Source organism: Gavia stellata, chromosome 8 (genome assembly GCF_030936135.1).
Source record: "Gavia stellata isolate bGavSte3 chromosome 8, bGavSte3.hap2, whole genome shotgun sequence".
NCBI lineage: Eukaryota > Metazoa > Chordata > Aves > Gaviiformes > Gaviidae > Gavia > Gavia stellata.
Window position 1 is genome coordinate 24,658,345 of NC_082601.1, and position 17,764 is coordinate 24,676,108.

A 17,764-nucleotide genomic window follows, 5' to 3' on the forward strand; every position below is an offset into this window, starting at 1 on the left:
ATTGGGCAGTCATCTCTGACAGCTCCCATTCTTTGGCGGCTGTCAGAGCCAACAGTTTTCTCAGCCAGCCTGCCACTTTTCTCAGTTCACCCGCCTTCTAGTCCTCCCAGCCTGCTCTCCCATCAGTCTTGCACTGTATCCTCACCTACCCCAGCCATGCCCAGCACAACCATAAGAATGGCCCTTGGGAGCATGATAGTTCAAGAGACTGTCTTTAGCTTTGCATTGCAATGAAGTAAGAGAACATAAACAACTGGTTATCATCTCAACTTTGTAGCTTCTTAAACAATCATCTGATCATGCGACAACCATACAACTGACCATCAAGACTTTGCTGAACCTAAATTTTAGAATCTGTTTCCTCGTTTGTTTTCTCCCCTATGCACGGCTCTGCCACCTTCTGCTTTGCTTCTCCTTTTCACCTAATGCTAAAATCTTTGCAGATGTTTAAACTGGAATGAAACTAGAGTATTTATAACTAAATGAAAAAGAATCCTAAATATGAAAGTTTAAAGTAGTCAACAATAAACAGTGAAAAAGCAAAACCCAAACTAAAACTTCTCAGACTTGAAATTCCCAAGAGAGAGAAAGACATCCAGAGAGGTCAAAACATATGAGCTGTCATTCTAAGTCAGGCAGTAGCGCATACCATCCCAGCAAGGCTTTCATACATACCAGCAGGCAGCAATATTCGAGGGGAAGTTTCCATGGCAAGCGTTTGAACCAACCATGGATGCAGCAGTATGGCAACCAAGGAAAAGATTCTCATGTAAGCAAGCCACAAACTCAAGACCATCTACATTAAAACCAAGGACCAGCAGGCAAAACAAAGCACTGGTGTCGGATGGTTGTAGGCAGAATAAATCATGGTGTCAAAGCCTAAACTGAAAGACTGCAATCTCCATCAATGCGCGAAGACGAGATCAGCAGTAACGCCTGCTAGTATTTCGTCATCCAAAAGTAAACATAGCTCTAACCAGAATCCTAAGCCGAGCTGAAAACCTTGCGGACTAGAGACAGCCTGCCCAGTTCACTGACAGGATGGAAGGGAGAAGAGGGTTGAGTTTAGTTCTGTCAACTGTCTTCTTCACTTGCTTTCCAAGCAGTTGCCACGTTCATTAGTCTTTTGATTTCCACACTAATCCTTTCAGTGGCATAAAAGTGGCATCCACTCAAACAGCAGGCTTAGATTCAGGTATCAACACAGAATCATAGAATAATTTCAGTTGGAAAAGACCTCTGAAGGTCATCTGGTCCAACCCCTGGGCTCAAAGCAAGACCATCTAGATCACAGCAAACACAATCACATTTGCCCCAGCTCTTCCCCAAATCCCAGACATGCAATATTCCCTGCATTCCTATGGGAGCTTTGTTGTTGCTGTTGCTTTTAAATCATACTACTGATCTCTTGGGGAGCAGCTGCAGCATACCATTTCAGCCAGGAAAGCAGTGTGCAATAACTGGCTAGCCTAGCATACTGGCTCCAGCCCTGCCAGTTCCTACCAAGTGCATATCAGTAAAGTATTAACAAAATAACCCCAAAAACACAGCACCGCTATCCTTATACATGCAAGCTATTCAAATGCTTCTAAAAGGAAACGCCTAGTTCAACGTCTACTATCCATTTATATAGCTTGAGAGTTCTACCAGACGTTCAGCAGTCAGAACTGCAGTCCAGGTATAGAAGATATTGGGAAAAGACTGCCTCCCCATCGCTACAGTAGGCACCATCACTCATACACAGATATCAAACTGATTCATCTATACCCCTGGGAAAGGGATGAGCATCACACCCCTGGGAAGACAGTATGTCTGTCTCCAGGTATATAGATTTCATTTTCCATGAGAGTTATGAGGTACCTCCAACTTAAGCCTTTTTAGCTCCTCCCTCCTTCTTCCACCCCCCAATAAGATACACTCAGGGGACCAGAAAAAAAACATCTTTATTGCACTAAATCCCTTTCAGCATTCTGTTTTTCAGAAGGAATGTATTTCAGGGACTTTATTCCCTCCCCTCCCTTTATTAAGGTCATCTTAATTAACTCCAATGTCTAGTCCAGCTACTGTACGTATCTCCTCCAATTTATATTTAGTTTCCACCCAAAATATTCTGAATCAGTCAAGAACTATGTTGTAGGAGTGTAAAAATTACCAGAATGCTATAACCTAACTCACAGGAGATATGTAGGAGGGGCCTATCTGCATGTATGAACAGTAGTGAGTGAGTTTATATTCACATTTAGTTTTAACTAAGATTTTGGCTTCTCTTGAATTGCTTCTGCCTTGCCCTGAAAAGCCCCTTATACGTAAACATAACAACAGATTAATTTAACAGGAATAAAGAAGTACTATTTCAAAACTGCTTTGCCCATTTTGAACTATCAGGAACCATTTCTCCCTTACTAGCACTCTAGTACCCTGTGAGACCTAGCACTGCTCATGCTAAGCAATCAACCCATCCTCAAGATGCACAATTCCAGCTTTAAAATGAGAACAACCTTAAGGTGGATATAGGAAAGCAAGCTATCATTAAAGCATCATTCATTTTTCAATGTGTATGTTGATGCAAGAGACAGATCCAACATTCCACTTCTCAGCACTGTACTGACCTGGTATTATGAAACATATTTTAGAGGTATCAGGCACTTAACAATGTCTAGAAACATTTTTAAAAGTGTACTGCTTAAGAAAATAAACAGGTTCAGCAGAAAGGACACTTGAAAGGGGGGACAGAACCTTAATATATTTTCGAGCTCTGTCATTAGTCTACAACCTGCTGCATGACCTCAGACAACTATTTTGCTGCAGCTTCCCTTTATGTGAAGTAAGCTGAAATGTATAGGGAAAAGTATTTTGAAGTGTAGCACTCAAGTATTTAGTAAACTTAGCATTAATATTTTGACATCTGTTAAAAGCTTGCCAAAGCCACTTCATTCACCAGTACAACACTTTGCAGTTTTTTTTCCTATTTGAAGAACCCTAAAAAAATACAAGGCTGTTGTACAGCAAGTTTAAAAAAACTAGACTTCCTTTAAAAGCAAAAAAAGCTTTTTTTTTTTTGCTTGTTTTAAAACCCTTTTTATAAAAAAGAAAAAAGATCAGAGGTAATATATGTGATTTCTCAAGGACTAAGGCCAAAAAATACTTCATCATGCCATTTTAAAAGGTATTTTGGAACTCTCTTCTAATATACTGCTATTTTTATGTATCGGTTATTTAGAAATGCCCCATCTCTTTTAACTTTATGAGCATATGTCAACAAGAGAGTTTAGCTAGACCAATTAGGGGACATATGAGTTTCCATTAGGCTTTTGTTACGGAGATGGTTAAACCAGCTTCAACAAGAATACATTTCTAGTCTGCAAGATCCATCTCATCACACAAGTTCCCAAGGTCATCAGGCTCCCTTCAGAGCCGACAGCGTATGAGAGATAAGGACAGAGATTCAGTTTACAATGCGAGGGACTGCATGATAACTGCACCTAGAAAAAACAGCATCGATACAGGAAGCAGCTTTCCACCACCGCGTTGGCTTCTAAACAGCCATTTTACTTCTAACTACATCCCTCCCTACAGCCAGCCTTCATTTTGTGCTCCTGCCTGGGCGCGCGGTTCCAGGCTGACAGCTAAGGAGAGGCTACCCGGCGTGCGCTCAGGTGGAGGTGAGGTGCCTCCTAGCCTCGCCGGGTGCCGAGCGAGCCGCTCCGGTGCCAGGGCCGGGGGAGGGCGATTTCCCGCCTCCCCCCGTTTTTGAAAGTAAATGAAGGCACCGCTCCCAATGGCGGGCGAGGGGGGAGCTAGGCTCCCGCCTCCTCCCGGGAGCCCGGCTCCTCCTGGAGAGGCAGGGGAGCCCGGGGACCCCTCTCCTGGCAGGTCGGCCCTGCTATCGTCCCTCCCCCCGGGCGGGCAGTGCCGTGTGTCCCGTCCCTCCCCCCGGGCGGGCGGGCTGGCTGGCTGTGCTGTCTCTCCCCCCGGCAGGCCGTGCGAGAGCGGCGGGGCGGGCACTCACCGCTCCGGCAGAGTGAGAGGCAGCGGCGGCGGCGGCGGCCTCATCCTCCTCCGGCGACGGCGGGCCGATCTTGCTGCAGGTGGCCGCCAGCAGAGCGAGCGGTGACGGCTGAGCGTCCTACCCACAATGGGCGGGTTCAGGGAGAGAAAGTGGGTGGCGGTTAGTGCGGGACAGCGACCGGGCTCCTCGCAGACGCGCACACAGGAAGCGGCGGCGGCGGCACCGGCTCCCGCACCCGCTCACAACGTGTCACCCGGGGGAGGGGGGGAAGGGGCCCGGCCGGGCCTGCGCTTACCTGGGGGGCGGCCGCCCCGGCGGAGGCCGAGGCGGCGCCGTTGCCGTGCTGGAGATACTCGCTGTGGCTGCTGCTGTCCACGTCTAAGGCAGCCATTTCCTCTTGTTTCACGGGCTTCTCGGGAGCTGCGGGCACAGCGGGGAGGGGGAGGGGAGAGTCACTGACGGGAGCGATCACCCCCCTCCCTCTCCCTCCCTCCCTTTCCCCCCCCCCTAACCCCAGCGCTCCCCCCGCCCTCCCGCACGGAGCCCTCCTCCTCCTCCTCCTCCTCCTCCTCCTCCCCGTGCTGCTGCCCCTGCCCCTCTTCTCCCTCCTCCCCCTGCTCCTCCTGCTGCTGCTCTCAGTGCCGCTCTCGCCTCGCTCGCACACGGACGCTCCGGGGCCGGAGCGGGGAAGCGCAGGGCCGGAGCAGGAGCAGGGAGCCCCGCGGGGCGGCTCGGTCGGTGCGTACGTACCGGTCATGGTGTGAGTGCGAGCGGCCGGCTGGCTGGCTGGGCGGGAGGCAGGCAGGCAGGCTGGCTGGCTCGCACACAGGCCCTGCTGGCTGGGGCTAGGCGGCTGCCGCCGGGGACATGCTTATTGTGCTCACGGGCTGAAGCGGCGGCGGCGGCCCGAGCCTACTCCGGGGTTTTTTTTCCTATTTTGATTGACGGTGCGGGAAAGCCGAAAGGTGGGGCTTGCAGCGGGAGAGGGGGCCCGGCCGACACCGCCGCCCGCCCGCCCGCCTGCCAGCCCGGAACTCCCGCCTACGCCCGCGCGCGCGCGCTCATTGGTTGCGCCTCGCCGCCGCCGCCGCTCGCACTGGCCGCCCGGCCTGCCAGTCACCCGCTAGGGGCGGGGGGGGCGCCCCATGCCGAGGCGGCTTCCTGTTTGCCAGGGCTTGTGCGAGGAACAATGAGCGGGACCCGCCGACAGCCCGCGGCCTGCTCCGGCCCGGGCCCGCGCGGCCCCCGCGCCGCGGGGAGGCGGCCGCGCCGCCGCGCTCCCCTGCCGCCGCGCCGGGACGACGCGGCCCGCGGGGCCTGGCCGCCCGCCCGCGCCGCAGGGGTCAGCGCAGAGGCACAGCTGCGCGGCGGCGCTCTTCCCCCCCCCCCCCCCCCGTCCCCCGTCCCCCCGCCGCGCAGGCGGCGCGGTGCGCGTGTGCCCGGGAGGCGCCGGGCAGGAGCCGCGCTCGTTTGAAATCTCCTTGGCGGGGGTGTCACTCAGGGCTGGCGGCAGCCGCGGCTCCGGGGCGGCGGCCGAGCTGCGCCCCGCCAGCCGCCAGCGCCGCCACTGCTGCCGCCGCGCTTCGTCCCCGCCGGCGCTAAGATGTCGGCGCGCGGTCCCCAGGGGCGCCGGCCCGCCCGGGCAGGCCCTGCCTGGCGGCGGCCCCGCGCCGCCGCCGGGTACCCGAGCCCGCAGGGCGGGCCGCCCCCTCCTGCGGGACGGGGCGCCCGGGTCAGCGCCGGCCTCTGGCCGCCCCGGGAGCCACACCCCAATGGCCCACCCCGCGGGCCGTTGCATAAGCCTTCTGGCCGCCGCGGGCTCGCACCTGTCTGACCCGGGCGGGTTAAATCTAAAAAGCTCCTTTGCCTCCTCTGTAAAATAAAACCCATTGAGGATAAGGCCACGCGTAAGATTTTAACGCGACACGTCCTTCCAACAGGAGCGTCGACAGCAACGACGCGCTCTGCTCTGAGCTAGGGAGCCGAGCCTGGGCACAAATCGAGTATTTATGCCAGCAGATTTTATTTTAGTCATATTAAGGGGAATTAGTAACATCTCGGCCTCAGTTTGCTGCTCTGTCCCTCATGTTATGCAACACAAAGGAAACCGTGAGCTCTCTGGTTGCTAAACTAAGGCAGGAAATATGTTTAAAGCATTATATAAGTATCTGATGATGCAGGAATGATTATTAGTGGGGCCTGTTTCCCTGCTGCACCATGTAGCTTGTGAAGGGTTCCTGTAAAGAGGAACAACTTCAGCTTGGCCTTTCCTCACATCCAAACGCACGTGCAGGGTGGTAGGACAGTGTGGGGGCTGAGGCAGTGATTTTGACCCTTAGCTTGTAAACTCACCTGATGAATGAATTTTCCTTAGTTACCTTTCATGTGGTGTTCCAGGGAGTCTGTGAATGAGGCTGAAAAGCATTGGATTGAAGAACTCAAACGTCCTTTCCTGTTACAATATTTAATGTAATTATCACTGAAAATTACCTGGAAGATACAGTGAACATAGTCGCATATGTCCATAGTTGTGCTGAGTATTTGAAGCCACAGGCCAGCCAGATAAATCCATGGAGAAGTTAGTAACTAGGAAACGCAGAAATACAGTTAGGATTTTCAGCAGCCTCTCTGAGCAGAGAATAAACAGTGCTTTTTAATCAGTCCAGCACTATGACCTTGCAGTAACTGCCCAGGCTTAGCCTAGAAACTATTACAGAACAGGAAAAAATGCACTGAGAAAACATGAATTTAATACCAGGAAGTTATGACGGAGGAAGGCTGCTGTATCTTTCCTGTCAGTGGAAGATTGCTCTTAGTGTGTGATGTGTAGTCTTATTTTAAGCCCATTTACTTTTGCCGGTATGTTGAGAGCGCCGTCAGGTGACTTTTAATAGTAAGCTGTAAATTAATCCCAAAGCTGTTTGTCACAATATTTTCCAGAGTATTAAAAACCCAAACCCCACTTCTGTCTTTAAACTGTCTGTATTTGTTTACATAGTCTCAGAATCAGTTGTTGGCAAGTTAAATAACATATTGATAAAGGAGAGGAAGCTTTTTTTGCAATTCATTGTTTTTATTGTAATAACAGAACACTTTGAGAAGCAAAAGTTGTAACTAGGAACAGAAGTCACATTTAGTTTGACACCATAGTATAATAATGTCAGAAATAATTTTAGCCAGTAAAAGCTAGAATCCACAACCTCTAAAAAACAAGTCATTATATATACATAAGCAAATTTTAGAAGAAAAATTAAAATGTAGGATTACACGATCCACAAGACTACTGCAATATCTAAAAAAAAGTTCTACAGCTGGTATAAAGTCTGCAATTTGTTTTGCACTATCAGAAGTTGTTGCTGAAATGAAAGATAGCCTGTTATCCTGGAACCAGAACTATTACAGATGACTTTGGACTTCCAGTAACCTAGGAAGTGGCTCATTTGAAGATTGATGTGAAAGAGAAATAATTCTTGTTCAGATGCTGGGAAGGCAGGAACGATATTAAAAAACTGGCCCTTGCTAATTAGCAGGGTATTGCCAAATATTATCAATGGCATTTTGCTTTAGGAAGATTATGTTGTTTAGGACTTAAGCTAAATAGAATGTTGGTCTTTCTTCTACAATTGGATGTACGTTGAGAGCTGTATGACTTCGGTGAGATGTTGTCAATAGAGTAGTTTACCTGTATGGATCTGATTGTAGGCTTGGGACATAACCTCAATGCTTTAGGACAGAATTATTTGAAATGTCAATAATGGGATTGTTTTTATATATTAAGGAGTTTTGCAGTGCAATAAAACTCAGATGTAAATAGGCTTCACAACACTAGTTGAGGACCAACTTCTAGTCAAGTACCTAAAATTAGGGCGTCACCATGATGATAATACTACAGTCAGATAAAAAAGAAGCAAAACAGAATATTAATATACTATTAAAAAATAAGATAAATTACAAGAAAGTTGCAAAAACGGTATGCTATTATGAAAAGGGGTGTAAAGAAGAGACTCAATCAGAAATGCTACATAGAAACTGATTGGTAATAAAAATGAAGTGTTTTTATTTACCAGTTCCCAGTGGAGATTAAGAACACATGAGAAGCAAAAAAAAAAAAAAAATCACGGGAAAAAAGGAGATGAGAAAAGACATTATTTGTAGCTTTTTGCTTATCAGTATACTAGCATCAAGGTGTTCACCAGAAAAATCCTGGATGTATTAGGGAGATTATTGTATCTGTACTGGTTGGAAGTTCTGTTAGGTGGTGGTCTTTCTGCTGAGTTAGCACTGTGCCAGTATCCCCACAGAGATTGAGGTCCATGCCCAATTAGAGGAGCCATTGTTTCCTCTTTCTTGAGATTACCCACCAGATGTACTGTATGTGATCTGAATAAACTAACCATGACCAGTTTATTATTAAAGAGCCTTGCTTCTTTAAGCCCTTGCCTCCTGCTTCTAGGCCTCTTGTGGTAAACTGCAGGTCCTAGGATGAATTCTCAATCCATTTGCTGAAAATGGTGTGTTGTAATTTGAGCTATGTAGATACAGAGAAAGCAACATTGGTCTATACATAATGAGAGTACCTCCACCAGCTACCAAAATACAGCTATTTCAGAACTGAGATGCAGCCTTTGTGGTAAGTAGCAGTAGAGTTCAGGAGAGGAAGTAACGCCTACCAGCTTCTGATGAAACTTCGGGGAAGGTTTTGAAAGATCAAATAAGATGCAAATTGGAAAGAACGCCAAAACTAACATCTACCCTGTAGTTCGGTTGTAAGCTCAATGCTGCATTTGGCTGCTGTAACTTAGATCTCATTGGTTTAAGTCTTGGAGTTCAGTCTCTGTGAGGATATCAGTTCAGTACAAGTTCAGAAGGAGGTGCACCGCCTAACAGACCTTCCATCCAGTACAGTGCTGGCTATACTTGGAAATATCTTTTCTGTCTGTATACTCCTTTGAAACTTCTGAGTTATGACATACTATTTCTGGCTTTAGTTGTCCCTTCTGTTGGTGACCCTGCATTTATTTAAAGGAATGTATTATTTAAGAGTCATTGGTATGTGGTCCGGTTCAGTTTTCACATCCGTGTTACTCCGTTCCTCTCTAAAGTGGTGTTTTTGCCATGCTGAAGCCTAGAATGCAACTGGACAAGATGGGCAGGAACGTGTTCTGTACTACTGGGAAAACTCAGGCTCAGGTCGCTTTAGTTTGAAAGGCTGGGTTTAAAATGGCATTGAAGAATCAGTAGGGATTCAGTTCAACAAGTGACCTTAAAACACAGCCTTTGCTGAAGGGACAACAAGCAGAATTATCTGTAAAACTCATGCCTGAAAAAGTAACTAGGACATAAAACGCAACAATTCAGAGGAGGTATCCTTTTGAATTTGAGGTACCTTCTTTTACTTTAGTTATCTGTTTAAAATTTCAGTAGAATTTGGAGGGCCATATGTTTTGGTTTCTTAGTGCCAAACATTTACTTGGTACTACAAAGACCAAGATAATTACAAGGCTCTGAATCAGACCTATTCAACTTACTAGAACTCAACTTCATTCTGAATTTCAGCCTTCCTTTCCAGTTTGTTTAAGTCTCAGCAAACAGGAATAGGAATCTAGCTACTAGTCCTAGACATTGCACTCTGAATTTCTGCGGCAGGTATGGGCCCATTTGCTTAAGAATATTGGGAGATCTTTACGTAGGCAGGACTGACCAGAGGTTGATTTGTGAGGTTTCTTGAGTCAGCGCATAGTAGTGGGAGATAGTTGCATGACTTGAGTTCTTCCCTTTAGAAATCAACAGAGTCCTTGCCTGGTGTAAAATCAGTAAGGAAGCAGCAGTGGCTAGAGAAGGGTGTTGGCTGGCATCATGTCGTCATCCCCCAGAAAGCACCTCCCTATGGTGGTGCAGGCTTGAGCAGTAGTTGTGGTTTGACCAGAAGAAGCTGAGCCAACCTAATAGCTCATTGACCTTGCCATAATTTAATCAACTTACACAACTGCCAGAAAACAAACCCTGCAAAAATACTGCTCCCCACATTGCAAGATAAATAAACTAGACACAGTGGGGGACAGGGCTTCATGGGTGGGAGCAGATGAGGAGAGGTAGGATTCCCTTCAGCAGCAGCAAGTAGATTAATTCATGTTGTCAAGCTTGCTAGACTGTGCAGGAACTTGCTTTTGGCTACGTTTGTGTAAAGTGCCTGTCAGTAGCCTGGGATTTCTAGCCTCTAGAGTAGCACAAATGGTACTTGAGAGCGTCTGAAATATCAAGGCATTTGTATAGTCCACTGCACAAGTGTGATGGTATCCAAGTGTAACTGTATAAAAGACAAATAATATTTAGTAAAAGTGAAATTGGATTTTGGAAGAACAATTTTTCTGTTTTAAATGGGAAAGCAATTCTAAAAATACTAGTTTCTGCCTGAAACAACTCCATTAAAGAGAGGTCAAAGAGAAATCTGTGGTACCCAGATCCAGCTGTTAGCAGGGGAGACATTTGATTGCACTGATCTGCTCGCGTCCCGTGGAAGCTGTTGACAGGATAAAGAAAGGCCTAGCAAACTAATGGACAGCACAGCATTCACAGCGAGGACACGCCAGCTCCAGAAACTTTCTGCACTAGACTGGAGGTCTGAGACAAGCAAACTAGCCACAGTAAGAGGAAGAACCTGTGAATAACTAGCCTAACAACCCAGGCTGCACACAAATCTAAGGGCTGTGACTCTTCACCAACACAGATGACAGATCTTCAAAGAATGGGGCCAACAGAAAGTGTGTCCGAGCTCTACACATGCCAATGTGTGAGGACAGTCCTCTGGAACATTGTTTCTAGCCTAGTCATTGTATTTATAAATTTTTTTAAGCAGTTAGGGCAAAATAAGTCATGTTCCCTTTTAGTCAGAAATTCTTCCTCGTTTGTTACAGCTGCAGCTCTCCCTGGGTGATACATTTTTGTGTATTTTGCAAATTGTCAGATTCCATGGGGACATCTAATATTTGACTGGTAAACAGGCTCTGTCCTTAATAACATGTTAGAGAAAACTAATTCTGCTTTTTTTTCTTCCTCATGTTAAACTATGTGACTCAAACAGGAGAATAATTTCAATATACTTGCATGGGGTTTTTTCCCCCATTAATTGTATTGTCTTGTTTGTAGTTGTGTATACAAATAAATAAAGAGTATATTGGTTCTATCTTCTCTGTAAAAATTGGGTGGTTTTTATTCAATTGGCAGCTTATTCCATCTAAGTAAGAACTTTTTTCATTAAAAAAATTTGTTTCTTACAAAGAGGAAACAAATTCATCTAATCTCCCATTTGGAGAGAGGTGGCAGGAAAAAGCAGATAGGTACATAGCTGAAAACTTGCCTTTTAGCAGGTAAATCTCTCTAGTCAGCTCTTTCATTTCACCTCGCTTAAATGAGAAACACATATCTTTTTTCAAGCTTCCTAAAAGTTACTGCCTTTGGGCCCCATCATTATCCTGTTTGTTTTTGCTTAATTCCTACCCTTCAAGGTTATCACAACAGATACAATTTAATTGTAGGAATAATAAAAAAAAAATCATAGATCCTTCAGGTAAGGTTAGAAAAGTTATTCAGAGGAAGAAGTCTATAACCATGACTTGCAGAATCAGTAATATGGCATCTCATAGCCCATCACAAAATTGGCATGGAAATAAATAGATAGATACGTAGATAAATTAACCTGAAAGAAAAAAAAAGTGTCTTGTTATGTACTTCTTGTCTAGCGTAATTCTGTCTTTTTCTCAGTTTGGCATTTTACTTTTAATGGTACTGATAGAAAAGTACACCATTGTGGAAATGAAAGAGACTGGCAAATTATATACATGCATATACATTTACTGAAAAATTGAAAACTTAATAGCAGGAGTTATAGATTCTGAATGGAAATATTTTTAGAGGGATGAAGTGACTTAGTTTTAGGAGTCTCAGTCTAAATTCCCATTCCCAGAGCAAGAGCAAGCAGGACTCTGTGGCTCCCTCTAGGAGGAGGAGGTGTGGGGCTGCGTTCCAAACCATAACCCGTGCTCTCTTTGGCAAGTCTCAAGGTGTTGGTGAGCAGCCCCTGTTCCAGCAGCCTAAAGGCCACAGGGTTAAGGTGGTCTGAACAGTGAGGGGCCAAGTGAGTGTCCATTTTTGTATGTAAAGGAGATTTATAAACCTGGATAATAGCTCTAAGCTGTTACATATCTTTAGGTGAGAGAGGTTTTTTTGTTTCTTACAAAAAAACCCCACAACAATCCTTGACAGGATCTTTGAAAGCCGAGTTGTGGGCAGCGGCTTCCAGAAGAGGGCTGCGGGCCATGTATGGCAGGAGAACCTTCCCAGGGAGGTGTCTGATGCAGGAACGACCTGACCTTGCAGTGGTTCTCAGCATTTTGTTTTAGCTAGCACTGGGGGACCGCACGCAGCCCATGCTGTCTCTAGACTGGCTGGCTTGGCTGCCCCCAAAGTGCCTGATCCACTCTCACTCCCCTGTGAGGAAGCCCAGTTGTTGAACAGAGTTCTGGCATGTCCACGGTGGCATATAAAGCCTTTGTGGTTTTTCCTGCAAGCATAATTTCATTAAAGTAGACATAAGCATTAAGAGCAACAGAACAAATTAGGTTTGTGCCTTTCTACTTATTAACTTTGAAAGAGAAGGTGGAAAGTTCTAGGGTTCATTTCAGGTTTTTATGTGTCTATGCTGCAGAGAAGTCAAAATTTAAAATTTGGACAAGACCATGGTAACAGCTATGTTCACCTAACCTTCCTGCGATACCACAGACGAGTGGAATTGCATCACAAATAGCAAGGAAGAGAAAGCTGAGTGAGATTTGAAATTCCAGGTCTGGTCATAGAAAAAACTGTTTTCAGGGAAAAAGGATACTAATTAAAATTTACCTGATAAAGGCCTTAGTAAAAGAATCATCAATCTATTTCAGCTTAAGTCTGAAAGAGGCACATTTGAGGCTTGAAAATGACAATAATTAACACACTGGTGGTGCTGACATAAAACACCAATAGACATTTTTTAAATGCTAATTAACCTCTGGCTTCTATAGACATCTTTTAAAAATGCACATCTTCATCCCCTTTTTTGCAGCTCACTAGCAATCATGTAGTTCATGCTATTTCTCAGACCGTGCTGCAGATCACTCTTGGTCCTTTTGACCTGTTTTCATTTCAGAATTACTGCACAGCCTTCCCAGTCTAATGACATTTGCAAACGTTTGCACTTGCTGCAGGTGTCCTTCCTATTTCTAAAAATTAATTAACGAAAGTTAATTATTTTTTAATGTATTGTTTCTCTCTTGTGTCAATTAATATCTGAATTATTGAAGTGGATCATTGCTATTAGTTTGTTTTCACAAAGTTGGAAAACTCAGAAACTCCACTATCATCTTAATTACTTACAAATGAAGGGTAAAATGCCTTCCTTTCCATGGCAAAACTCCAAAAGATGTAATGGAGACAGGATCTCAATGGCAAGCCTACGTTCCCTACGCATTCCTCCAGTCTCAGCAGGACCACTCAGGCAGTGGAGGCGAAGCATGCGTGCCCTGCATAAGCACAAGTACACTACATCTTTTACTTTACAATAGTGGTGCCAGATTTTCAGCAACGGATGTTATGTTTAAACAGAGTGGTAATTGAATATTTTGTCTGCTGCGTGGAAAAAAACTTAGTTCATCCTCCTTTTCCTCTCCCAAAGAAAAAGCATTACAATACAATACTTTTTTTCCTAGCCTGGATTCCTACAGAAGTTAAAAGGGTTTTGAGATCATTATCTCCTCATATGTATAATAAATCTCTGTGTGTGCGTGCATGTGTGCACACATACGTGCGTGTACATACTTGCACGTTATGCAAGAGAAAGAGGGGGAACAAGAACAAACAGTAGCCAATTTTAACCACATCTGACATAGCAATAAAAGGCTAAAAATTTACATTCCTATACATTTCATGAAAACAGGCTGCTAAGTAAAAGAAGAGAGACCCACTGCAGCTTGAGTTAAACCCTTATTAAACACCAAGAAAGCTGCAAAGATGAAAGACGTTATGAATACCCACCCACAGGAAAAGCTGCAGTTGGAGCTTCCAGCTATGTAGACCTAGGAGAATCCAAAGAAGAGATCGCCCGAGGGAAACCAACCCCATCAGATCCGTAGCTCACGGGACTACTGGTTTGTGCTGGATTTCTATTCCATTGCTGTCCGGTTCTGAGGATGACATACTCGGTTTTTGCCCTTTGACTCTGGGGAACAAAAGATTTTTTTTTTTTCATACAGATTTCTCAAACCTGATGAGCTGAAACCCAAGGTGAAAGGAAGGACCAGAATGTGTTCTCAGAGACACCATGGGATATTCTCATCAGAGTCTCAGTGATCCTCATGCAGCACACTAGACAAAGAGAAAACAGCATCTTCAGGATCTCGAACCTGGAGACTAGAGAAACTTCTTGCCCTGGCAGCCAGGACTTTGGTTTTGTTTAAGTTAGCAAGAGCCAGTGCTGTTAAAAAGCCTTTCATCCCACTTTCTAACCTCACTGATGTCCAAGGGTCTAACCATTCTCAGAAGTTTGGTGAGGGATACACATCTTAGGCCTATAGACTTTCCTGATTTTTCTGCAAGAGAGGTGTGGTATCCATGCAGAAGATGCAGCCGGAGGGGGTAAGTCAGGCTTCTTGGCACTGTTGTCCCTTGCTGGTGCAGTGCAGGGCTCTTGGCTCTGCTGGTCTGCGGGAGACACGCAAACCAGTGCCACACGTCTTTGGCACCTCACTTGGATGCCAAAGGAAAACTGAAAGCAAAAGAGGGTCTAACTGTGTGTTGCATAATGTACGATTGAACACACAGTCTTCATGACACTTGCTCACTGTAGCGCTGTCTTGGTCACAATCCTTCCCCATTCATACCTGGGGTGAGTTTGACAAGGTTTGTTCACTTCACCCCAGAGTTGCATGTTCATCACCTATCAGTCACACATCCGGGGACAAACTCTGGTGCTCCAGCATTTGCAGTCCCCTCTGGATGTCTGCCTGCCTTTTTATGTCCTAGTCACAGTAACTCATCTTTCACCTATACCTCTCTTCTGCACTGTACGCTTCATACCCTCCTTTGCTAGGCACGTTCACATCTCTAAAAATATCATCCAGGAACTTTTTATTCTTCTTCATGTTGTGTGGCAAGGAAACTTGGCTCTCAAGCTCAGCAATCTTGCTTGTAGATGCTGAGGCAATCAATGCTCCTAGGCTGCCTTGGATGCCTGTAGCCATATCTAGCAGTGCTCTGATTCACAGTCCTTCATACCCCACACAAAGGAAGGAGAGATAATGAAAGAATTCGGCAGCCAAATCCTGCTATTCCCCTCTTCTTCCCAAAAAGGTTAACTCCTAGAAAAACATAAGTGCCCATTCTTGTCACAGGGTGACAAAGGGATGTGTGTGGCATTATTCTTGCTGCTACACATGTGTGAGGTTAGCCTGAGATATTTTTAATGAACTTTTTATTTTTTTTTAATCTTTTTTTTGCTACAAGAGTAATAATGACCTGGCACAGTAATAAGAATCTCCAAGGCTTGGAGCAATAAAATCAAGTTACAGTCTTTTAAACTAGCTACATTTTGCAATTTTATGGGAAAATAAATATCCATTCTCTTCACTACATTATACTTGTCAGTCCCTGTTTTTCCTGCACTAATCTAAAATAAATTAGGCAAGTAGCCTTCTTTTTGTGCTCTGTCATTCATTACTTAAGGATATAGAGAGGAAGTTAGAACAGCATGTTTGTCAAGTAAGTAAATATTTAACAAATTGACTTTCATTTTAACAGTATAAGGGAACAGTATCATAAAATCTTAGAAATTTGGCAGTACTCTTACCTTCTTTTATGTGACACTCAAGTCAGTCATTGGAGCCATTTTATTTCCTGGATGAATGATAATTCCTGTAGTAGGACAATTCAACATAAACATCTGCAATAAAACAGGTCAATTAAATCTGCAAGGTAATTCTAGGCCAGAAGGAGAAAAAGCTGCCTTATTCTTATTTACTGTTCTCTAAGGAGTTAAGACCCCAGGGCAGTACGACTCTCCATGGACTAGAAGTTAAACACGCGCTTGATTTCGGAGTTTCTGGGACCCAGCCACTCACAGTTCTGTAGTTCACGGTAATGCTCCTAGTTGGAAGTGCTGTAGTCAGAAAATGTTTCCTTATTCCCATGATTTTCAGGCAATGAAGGAGGCAGGCGGAGAAGCAGATTTCTAAGGCCACAGAGAAAAACAATTTTGGGGGTTTCCAAATGATCCGTGAAACTTTGTAATCTGCCTTTGGGCTTTCCATGGGGTGAAGAAGCTTATTTGTGAAAGTCAGGATAAAAAAGCCCCAATTTGGCTTCCATGGAAAGTGTGAGTTAGACATTACCTTTATCACATAGAAGTCAATAGGAATTTAAGTATGTTAATGATTTCCCATGGGGTCGGAGAGGCAGCCACTCGCGCATCAAAAACGAGTGGCAGCCAACGCGACAGTGAGCTCATGCTCCTTTCTCCCATTTCCACATCAGTTCATCTACCGTTTGTCCACATTTGATACACAGGTCATCAGTATGATGATTAGAAGCAGAGAAGAGACTTCACAGAGAACATAACCTGTTGTATCCTGAGCAAAAAGGCCTCAACCTGCCCAGTATCTCGTATTTAATTCAACTCCCCATTCCAGTCTGTACCAGACTGTTACGGCTGTATTAACAGTGTCTGAGAACTCCCAACTAGTGACTATGTGAAGTATTTTCATTGCTGCAGCTAATCTACAAAGACAAATATTTTCTTGTTTACACTGTGAGAAACAAAATATCCTTATCTCCCGATATAAAACATTTGCTCTTTGTTGGATACCAACACTGTTCAACTCCAAAACTGTTTGAAATCCTGGCTTGTTGCTTATCTAATTCAGCAGCGCCCATTATAGAAATCAGACAACTCCCTCCAGTACTGCTCTACCTCCCTGCCTGAGGACTTGGTCCATTGAGGATGTTCCCCTCATAAAATTTCTGTTGATCATGGAAGAGATTATCCCCACACACACAGTCATGAATGAGAGAGATGTGCAGGAGTATTGAGAGCCTTGCCAGAGGTCACGGCAGAACCAAGAACTAAACTCCCAATTTTTGGATCCCAATCCATCCTCCCTTTCACTATCTTTCCACCTCAAAGAAGAAAAATGGAACAAGGTTCTTCCTTGTCCTCTGTTTTGAGTAAGAGCCTAATTATTTGGCTACTGCTCCATTCTGTTCTTTGGAAAATGTTTTTCCTTCCTGTTGTAGATTTTCCCCATACACATGCCTTCACAATTTGCAAATTGCTGTCACACAGCATCAGTTAACGTCCCGGGAAGCAGCAGGCCAGCTACAAATGCAGCTCCCAAGCAGCACCAGCCCAAGTTGTGCCTGCACCACGCATCTGTAGTTATGCGGAAGGAAAATAACTCAAGGCGTTAATGGTGGCAGCAGCTCTGAATTCATCAACAACTCTGTGTCCTCTTGGGCACTTCAGCGTCCGAGTGGGGAATCCTGCAAAGCCCACACAGAGCCTGCTGCTGCCTGGCCCGCGCTCTCCGGTTTGGACCATTTTCACGCACTCTCCGGTTTGGACCATTTCACACATGCTTGTGTGTAGGAAGCGTATCCTTACAGCCCCTGGGCATTACAGCCGACTTGAGCTTTTCAGCCTAGATGTTAATAGAAGCCATTGGAAGCATTTTG

General features: G+C 45.2%; 1 protein-coding gene across 1 annotated transcript in view; it reads right to left on the reverse strand.

Annotated features, from left to right (window-relative positions):
• The window catches only part of SP3 (Sp3 transcription factor), a 36,608-nt gene extending 31,817 nt beyond the window's left edge, over positions 1 to 4,791 (reverse strand). The window contains exons 1-3 of the mRNA XM_059820338.1: positions 4,760 to 4,791; positions 4,305 to 4,429; positions 4,010 to 4,126 (exon numbers count right to left, since the gene is read on the reverse strand). Coding sequence (XP_059676321.1) covers positions 4,010 to 4,126; positions 4,305 to 4,429; positions 4,760 to 4,766 — 249 coding nt within the window. The 5' untranslated portion in view covers positions 4,767 to 4,791. The remainder of the gene's footprint in view (positions 1 to 4,009; positions 4,127 to 4,304; positions 4,430 to 4,759) is intronic.
• Between the last annotated feature and the right edge of the window lie 12,973 nt (positions 4,792 to 17,764).